At 47.3% G+C, this 9,430-nt stretch overlaps 1 protein-coding gene across 1 annotated transcript; it reads left to right on the top strand.

Moving 5' to 3' along the window:
• Nucleotides 1-830: 830 nt before the first annotated feature.
• RPS15 (ribosomal protein S15) lies at nt 831-4,586 on the top strand. The gene is made up of 4 exons (XM_063914316.1): nt 831-930; nt 1,455-1,540; nt 2,033-2,267; nt 4,422-4,586. The coding sequence occupies exons 1-4, from the start codon at nt 928-930 to the stop codon at nt 4,533-4,535; spliced, it is 438 nt and encodes a 145-aa protein (XP_063770386.1). The 5' UTR covers nt 831-927; the 3' UTR covers nt 4,536-4,586.
• The last annotated feature ends 4,844 nt before the right edge of the window (nt 4,587-9,430 follow it).

The raw sequence follows: 9,430 nt of genomic DNA, 5'->3' as shown, positions 1-9,430 counted from the left end.
TAATGCCTCCTGAAAATCTCTTGCTCTTTGGGAAAATAGCTCAGTGTGTATGCACTATTTTGGGTGAAAGCACTGGAGTATCTGTAATGGGTGCAGTGTGTGCGGTGCACACGGGCCCCTGGGTCCAGAGGGGGCCCACACCGCACCGATTTCTTCTATACTTACCTTTCAGGCGTCCATCAGTGACTGTGTGTGGGCCCCCTCCTCTCCCGTAGCTGTCACCGCCGCTGCTAGCGCACTGAGCGCTTGAGACTCTGGCACAGTGCCAGAGTCTACGGCGCGTGCGCAGGACTCTGGAAAAATGGCGCAGCTGCCATTTTTTGGAGTCCTGCTCATGCGCTGTAAACTCTGGCACTGTGCCAGAGTCTCAGCGCTGAGAGCGCTAGCAGCGGCGGTGACGGCTACAGGAGAGGAGGGGGCCCACACACGTAGTCTGCACACGGGGCCCCTCTACTCTAGAAACGCCGCTGGGTGAAAGATATATATTTCAGAAGTGTTGCCAAAGTCTTTTGAAATTAAAATATCCTTGTGTGCATGGGCCATTACACTGTAACCACACCAGCCATCACTTCATTTAGTTGACTAAAATAAATCCAACTAAAATAAATCCTGAAGTGAGATGCATGAAAAATAGTTACATACAATAATATATACGCAGTAATATAAATGCCGAGTCCAGTTTCCGAGCTTTCTACAAAAGCCGGTGACACAGCACAACCTAATCAATTACTGCCAAATAATGTTGTTGTTAGTTACTGTTCTGGCAAACTATATCAAACCCCAAACCCAATATGGTTGCTAGATAACGTCACTGCGCACCGTACCCCGGATGTGACGAGTGACGTGGCGTAGAGGAAGCTTCCCTACATCTCGCGATATCTGAACGCGCAACGAGATCTCTCTCTTTTTCCCCAAGATCTTAACAAGATGGTGGGTGCTGCCTCTGCCTGTGGTTGTAATCCAGGCTCATCCGCTCTCAGGGGTCGCTGACATTGTGTCACCATGCGGGCGGCGGCCACACTCCCCTCCCTGCGCCTTGCAGCCAGCGTATGGGTGCCGAATAGTACAGCAGCGTGGGATGTAGGGATGAGACATTGCTGGGGCCGGCATCTGGCCTGGTTATTACTACGGTGGCCCCGGCTCGCGCCCCGTCGTGTGCCTCTACGCGGCCTCCTCACACCGGACACTCGGGTTCTTGTGTGTGTGAATGCAGGCATCGCCTGGGCATGTATCCCAGCCGGCTAGAGAATCCGTAGCCTTTATCACATGGGTGCAGCGCCGGTCAGGCAGCCGGCAGCTCCGCCGTACGTTCTTTTCATCACATTAAGGCCTGTTGTGCCCCCCAATCCCTCTTTGGCATGTGATTGTCTATAGTCCTCTGTCTGGCTATTGGGGGTTTCTCCTGTTTCGGCGTCCTATCTCACTTGTGTACCCTGTACTGTGTGTCCCTGCAGGCGGACGTTGAGCAGAAGAAGAAGAGGACCTTCAGGAAGTTCACATACAGAGGAGTGGATCTGGACCAGTTGCTGGATATGTCCTAGTAAGTAACTCTGGGGCAGATGTATTAACCTGGAGAAGGCATAAGGAAGTGATAAACCAGTGATAAGTGCAAGGTGATAAACACACTAGCCAGTCAGCTCCAATATGTAAATTAACAGTTAGGAGCTGATTGGTGCGTTTATCACCTTGCACTTATCACTGGTTTATCATTTCCTTATGCCTTCTCCAGGTTGATACATCTGCCCCTCTGTATGAAGTTATTAAACAGCATGCCAGTGGTTTTGCAGCAGCTGCCATTCATTGGTTTATCAAAGGTGTTGCTTGAATGGTCTCTGTTGCAGCTGATAAACCTCTGTAGTAGGACACTGATAAACTCTAAAGGCCCCTTATTGCTTCACTCTTGCAGTGTCTTTTGAATGCAGTTTGTTGTATTTGCATCTATTCTTATAGTAATGAAGCCTGTTATGTGGTAGCTGGTGACTGGAAGCAGTATTCCTTTATATTTGCGATGTTTCTCTTTCCAAATCTTCAGTGAACAGATCATGCAGCTGTATTGTGCCCGTCAGCGCCGGCGTTTGAACAGAGGTTTGCGCCGTAAGCAGAACTCCCTTCTGAAGCGTCTGCGAAAGGCCAAGAAGGAAGCCCCTCCCATGGAGAAACCAGAAGTCATCAAGACTCACTTGAGAGATATGATTATCTTGCCAGAAATGGTTGGCAGCATGGTGGGAGTGTACAATGGCAAATCCTTTAACCAAGTTGAAATCAAGGTGAGTAGTTTTGTTGGGAATTTTGGGGTTGTGGGGGAGAGGGGGGCAACTTGTATAACCATCCTGGTCTACGCTGTCATATGTCTGCTCCAGAGCTTGACGCTCAGTCCTTTCCACTCTGGGGCTCAATTTAATAAAATCTTGTTTTATATGAACTTATTGCGCCATGGTTACCGGAAGATAGTTCTTGGTTTGTTTTAAACAGTTGTGAGGGAACAGTATTTTGTCTATGGGTCATATGCTAAATGGAATAAATTCTTTAGCACAGAAACTGTAACCTGGCTTAAGTGTACAATTTTATTTTCTTTGCCTTCAAAAAAAAATTGTTTTGATCTACAGTTGCAAAAGGTGACTGGTTAGTTTTTGTTTTTATGTGGCTTCTAATAATTTACCCATATATTGTCAGCAGATATTTGAAACACTGTGGGGTCAGTTCAATTGGCATTTGAACGTGGACATCCTATATCGCCAGTACTGTGTACATTTTAGATTTCAGCCCCTTAGGAGCAAGTATTAAATGCATAAATAGTCTATCATATGTCGGGGTTTGTGCGCACTGGTAGTATTGTATGCCGACGGCTGAGCTCCCGGCGACCAGCATACCGGTGCGCAATCCCGACCGCTGGCATACAGACATCGTGGCGAGCGCAAATAAGCACCTTGCTGGCTTGCCGCGGGCACGGTGGCCACACTATTATTCCCCCTCCAGGGGGGTCGTGGACCCCCAAGAGGGAGATAGTGTCGGTATGCCGGCTGTCGGGATTTAGTTACAGGGCTGTCCCCGCCAGATCCACTAGAAGCCTCAAAAGTTTCTTTCCCCAAGCTGTCCGCCTGCTGAACTCCTGAACATTGACTGACTAGACGTACATGTAACTCACTTGTGTCCCTACGGTATACCTATCTGTGTAACTTTACTTGCCCCCCCCCCCCCCCCACACACACACCCACACACACACACCTGCTTACCTGTTACCTACTTGGCTGTTGTATAGCAAACCGAAGACAAATTCCTAGTATACGGAAGTATACCTGGCCAATAAAGCTGATTCTGAGTATACTGTGCGCTGGGATCCCGACAGCCAGCAAACTGAAGGCCACCCGTGTGCACTGCATATTGACAGTACATCGTGCCAGAGCAAGGGACTTTGTATTGCTCTTTATTGAATTAATCCCTAACATGTCACTGCACTTGAAAAAGTAGCAGCGAGCGCAAAGTAAAATTCAGTGTTGTGTTGGTTTGTGTTCAAAATGCAGCAAGTAATTGGACAACTGCATTCAATGTACCAATGAGCTCAGAAATGTTGCCTGCAGATCTTGAGTATTTACACTGCATTTTCTCTTTATACTTCAACAGTGATAACTAGCAACACATTCAAAGGGAATTACAGTGAACCCTGCGGAAGTATACATTTTTGGTTAATTGTTTTTATAGACTTTTTTTTTTATTTATTTATTTTTTTCTTCTACAGGAAATTTTCATGGAATTTATACATTTTCTGTATTTGAAGTTTTCAATTTTATGTCCTATGAAAGTTGTATGCATAATGTCGTTTTTCCTTATCGCCATGTGTTAAAATGTATGTTTCTGGTGGTGGGAGAGAAATTATTTAACAAAAATTCTCAAACTTTTTTTGGTTGTTCTAGTGCATGTGGGACTTTGTTTTTTTTTTTTTTTTAAGATATCTGTGCTATCTTACAAATAGGTCAGAATTCAAATGTTGTTGCGCTGGTAGCCAATAGATGGGCGCCTAAACAGTTATTCAGTTGTAGCTCCATTTTGGGTGTGATGGCTGCCAGCGTCTGCATTTCTTATCGCACCCCCATGCGGGTGGCATGCTGAAATGCACAAAGTTACCCATTTGGGTGCCCAAACAGCACTTTTTGTGATCACACTCTGGTCTGCCTGCTTTATGCAGCTACAACCGGCCGCTATGTGTACGATCAGTATGAAAGACAGTGGAATATCGCCCCCGCGATCTCCTGTCACTGTAGACGGGACATGATAATCGAAGATCATCCATAGAATGTTATGTGGAGAGGTAACAAGTGTCAGATGGTGAAATTAATCCCTAGGTTGAGACTGAATCGGAAATGATTGCAGGTCTGATCTAAATAGAATTTTTCTCACTTAATTTCTTTTCTTTGTTTTTGCAGCCTGAGATGATTGGCCATTACTTGGGCGAGTTTTCTATCACTTACAAGCCTGTGAAACACGGCAGGCCCGGTATTGGTGCCACCCACTCCTCTCGGTTCATTCCACTGAAGTAAACTGCTGTCTATGTAAATAAAGGCTTTCCAGTCACTACTGTCGGAGTTTAATGTTGCTGTTATGGTTTGTTCTTGTGTTCAGTGCAAGTGCTGGTTAGGTTAAAGCTTATTAGGGAATAACACACACACACACACACACACACACACCCACATATAAAATCCTTCGGGGGCCATACAGAAATTCTCAACTTAAAAAATTACCCTGCCCCATAGAGGTACTGTGTGTGTGTGTGTGTGTGTGTGTGCCAAAAAAATGGGTGTGGCCAGTTAAAATGGGACGTGATACACATGCCCCCAATAGTGCAGTGCCAGATCCACAATTGCCCTCACAGTGCCAGGTGTACAGATGCCCCTCACAGTGCCAGGTGTACAGATGCCCCTCACAGTGCCAGGTGTACAGATGCCCCTCACAGTGCCCCCCCCCCCCCCCCTTCCGTGCTACTTACCGCTCCTTTCGGCGGGACACGGAGAAGAGCGCGGCTATGTTGGGCGGCGGCGGCGTGTAGGACTTGAAACCAGCCGCCGGTTCGAGAGCCAATCAGAGCTTGCGGACCGGCAGCCGCGGCTCCTGATTGGCTGCCGGTCTGCGAGCTCTGATTGGCTCACGAACCGGTGGCTGGTTTCAAGTCCTACACGCCGCCGCTCTCTCCTCCCTTTCCTGACAGTGACTGCTGAGACACGCTGCCGCCGGATTGAGCAGCGGCGTGTCTCACTGGGAGAAGCGGGTGGGCCGAGCAAATTGCTTCGCAGGCCTTATACGGCCTGCGGGCCGGAGGTTCCCCACCCCTGGTTTATAGAAAGGGTGTGCTACTGTAATGTACATTAATAAACCAATAACTAAATCTACTAAATAGTGCTTTTTCGGGTGATGGCTGCAACAGTGCAACATTTGTATAAAATAAATCACTTCTGAGTAATAACTTGCAACATACACGTGTAATATACTGAAGAGCAACTGAGAACTCCTAGTGATCCCCACCTCCCCCCCCACATTAACTGGTTTTGTATGGACTGTTCTACTAACCTTGTAGCCTGATAGCTTATATAACTGCAAAAACAAACAAGATCACACATTTTAAATAAAAGTGCATTCCTGCAGCTGAAGAACAGTAACAGGTGTCAAATAAAAGCATCATGTACTGGAGATTTACAGCACTGCACTGTCACCTTGTAACTATTCTGTTGCATATTAGGGACTAGATTTACCCAGTGGCTGCTTCTGATGCTATGGGGTTGACCCTGGATTTTAGACATCACTAATAAGTGCAGTGTGTGGCATGTTCTGTGTTTACATTTTGTGGTCAAACCTGCAACGAAGTGGTGGCTTTTAGAAGCTGTACCTACTTAAATTCACACCTAAAGGTTTAATTCATGATTCTTTCTACATAAGTAAATAACTAGTCTGACAGCTTGCTTGCAAATGCAAGCTTCTATATTAGAATAGAAATCTGATTTCTCATACGTCCTAGATAATGCTGGGGACACTTCAAGAACCATGGGGTACAGACGGGATCTGCAGACGACATGGACACTTTAAGACTTTGGGTGTGAACTGGCTCCTCCCTCTATGCCCCTCCTCCAGACTCCAGTTTTAGAATTGTGCCCAGGGAGACTGGTCACAGACAGGGGAGCTCTACTGAGTTTCTCTGAAAAGACTTTGTTAGGTTTTTTATTTTCAGGGAGAACTGCTGGCAAGTCTCCCTGTATCGTGGGACTTAGAAGAAGGTCTGACTTCTCTCCCCTAATGAGTTCAAAGGCTCTGCTTTTTGGCTACAGGACACCATTAGCTCCTGAGGGTTTGGAACACTAGGTACGCCTAGGGGTTCACTCCCAGAGCCCGCCGTCACCCCCCTTGCAGAGCCAGAAGACAGGTGAGTAGAAGAAGATGGAAGACTTCAGTGACAGCTTCTGAGGTACCGCACAGCGATCGCGCTGCGTGCCATGCTCTCATACACAGCAGCACTGTGGGGGGGGGTGCCCTGGGCGGCATAAAAAAAAAATCCTCAAACAAGCTATCAACGTGGATAAGAGGTGCCAAGGCACAGAATCCTGACCCCCGCCAGCATTTTTAGATTATAAAATAGCGGGCTGAAGCGTGCCATTGAGGGGTGGGGCTTAGCCCTCACAGCTCTCAGTGCCATTTTCTCTTCACAAGAAAACTGTAGAGATGCTGGTCCTTGTCCATACTGCTGTACCAAGTAACGGTGCAAAACGGATGGGGGGGGGGGGGGGCACGGGGACAGTTAATTAAGTTAGAAACAGGTCTGGGCTTTATATTAAGGTTTCAGTACTGGGTTTGGGCGCTGGGTTGGGAGCTGGCAAACTCCCTCTGTGTTTCTCTGCCAGGCTTTACTGTGGGTCTGTCCCCTATCTGCCCAGTGTGTCAGTGGGTGTTTGTACGCGTGTGTTGGCATGTCTGAGGCTGAGTGTTCTTCCAGGAGGAGACTCTGTTAGGGACAGAAATGGCTGTAGGAGTGACCATGTCGGCACCGCCGACTCCTGATTGGGTAAATGTGTTGAATGCTAATGTGGCTCTTATTAATAAGAGATTGGATAAATCTGGATTTCAGAACCAGGTATGTTAGAAATCTGTGGACGGTGTGTTATAACAGGTCCAGACCCCCTCGGGGTCACAAAAACGTTCATTTGCTCAGTTGGCAGACACAGATACCAACACGGACACTGACTCCAGTGTTGACTATAGTGATGCCAAATTAGACCCAAAGTTGGCAAAGAATATTCATTACATGATTGTGGCAATAAAAGACGTGTTAAATATCACTGAGGACCCTGCTGTTCCTGATACTAGGGTCTGTATGTTTAAGGGAAAGAAACCTGAGGTAACGTTTCCTCCCTCTCATGAACTGAATACTTTTTTTGAGAAAATGTGGGAAAATCCTGACAAAAAATTTCTGATTCCCAAAGGGATTCAGGTGACGTATCCATTCCCCTCTGGGGATAGAGAAAAGTGGGAGTCTTCCCCCATTGTGGACAAGGCTCTGTCAGGGTTGTCTAAAAAGGTGGCTTTACCGTCTCCTGACACGGCAGCCCTGAAGGATCCTGCGGATCGTAGACAGGAAAATACTTTAAAATCCATTTGTCACCACAGGTTCACTGCTCAGACCAACCATTGCATCGGCGTGGGTGAGTAGTGCTATTGAAAAGTGGGCAGATAACTTGTCATCTGATACCCTAGATAGGGATAGTATCCTGTTAACTCTGGGTTATATCAGGGACACTGCGGCCTACCTAAAGGAGGCGGCAAGGGATATTGGCATTTTGGGAGCAAAAGCCAATGCCATGGCAATTTCAGCTAGGAGGGCATTGTGGATTCATCAATGGAATGCTGACTCTAAGAAAGCTATGGAGTCGCTCCCATATAAAGGTGGTGTCTTGTTTGGGGACGGTCTCACTGAATTGGTATCTACGGCTACCGCGGGTAAGTCGTCTTTTTTGCCTTATGTTCCTCCACAACAAAAGAGAGGCCATTTTCAGATGCAGTCCTTTCGGCCAAATAAATTACAAAAAAGTCAGAGGTTATTCCTTCCTCGCTAACGGGAAGAGGAAATGGTAAAAGATCTCCAGCCGTCGCAGCTTCCCAGGAGCAGAAGTCCTCCCCGGCTTCTGCCAAACCCACCGCATGACGCTTGGGCTCCACTGAGGGAGTCCGCATCGGTAGGGGCACGTCTCAAGCTCTTCAGTCAATTCTGGGCTCGTTTGGCCCTGGACCCATGGGTTTTAGAAATAGTGTCCCAGGGGTACAAACTGGAGTTTCAAGACGTTCCCCCTCACCGATTTTTCAAATCGGCCTTACCAGCTTCTCTTCCGGACAGGCAGGTTGTATGCGATGCAATACAAAATTTATGCCTAAATCAGGTCATTATCAGGGTTCCCCCGTCTCAACAGGGAGAAGCCTTTTATTCCAGCCTGTTTGTGGTCCCGAAGCCGGACGGTTCGGTCAGACCAATTCTGAACCTAAAGTCTCTCAATCTTTACCTAAGAAAATTCAAGATGGAATCTCTCCGAGCAGTGATCTCCAGTCTGGAGGAAGGGGGATTTCATGGTGTCGGTCGATATAAAGGATGCCTACTTACACATCCCCATATATCCTCCGCATCAGGCTTACCTAAGGTTTGCTATTCAGGATTGTCATTACCAATTTCAGACGTTGCCGTTTGGTCTGTCCACGGCTCCGAGGATTTTCAGCAATGTAATGGCAGAAATGATGATTCTCCTTCGCAGGCAAGGAGTCACAATTATCCCTTACTTGGACGATCTCCTGATAAAGGCGAGATCCAAGGACAAACTGGTCCAGGACATTACGCTATCCCTGACAGTTCTACAACAACATGGTTGGATCCTAAACTTGCCAAAGTCACAGTTGAATCCAACTAAACGGCTGTCGTTCTTGGGAATGATTCTGGACACAGAATTACAGAGAGTGTTTTTCTTCCAGAAGAAAAAGCTCTGGAAATCCAGAGTTTGGTCAAACAGATTGTGAAACCGGCGACTGTCGATCCATCAATGCACTCGTTTTCTGGGAAAGATGGTGGCGGCCTACGAAGCCATTCAATTTGGCAGGTTCCATGCCAGAGTGTTTCAGTTGGACAAGTGGTCCGAATCCCATCTACACATGCACCGGAAAATAATCCTCCACCAGGACCAGAATCCCACTCCTGTGGTGGCTGCACAGCTCTCACCTCCTAGAGGGACGCAGGTCTGGGATCCAGGACTGAATCCTAGTAACACGGATGCGAGTCTCTGGGGTTGGGGAGCAGTCACACAGGGAGAAAACTTCCAGGGAAGATGGACAAGCCAGGAAGTTTGTCTACACATAAACGTTCTAGAGTTAAGATCCATTTACAACGGTCTTCTTCAAGCGGAACGTCTCCTTC

This window comes from Pseudophryne corroboree, chromosome 1 (assembly GCF_028390025.1).
Source record: "Pseudophryne corroboree isolate aPseCor3 chromosome 1, aPseCor3.hap2, whole genome shotgun sequence".
Classification (NCBI taxonomy): Eukaryota; Metazoa; Chordata; class Amphibia; order Anura; family Myobatrachidae; genus Pseudophryne; species Pseudophryne corroboree.
This window is presented reverse-complemented; position numbering and strand designations above follow the sequence as displayed.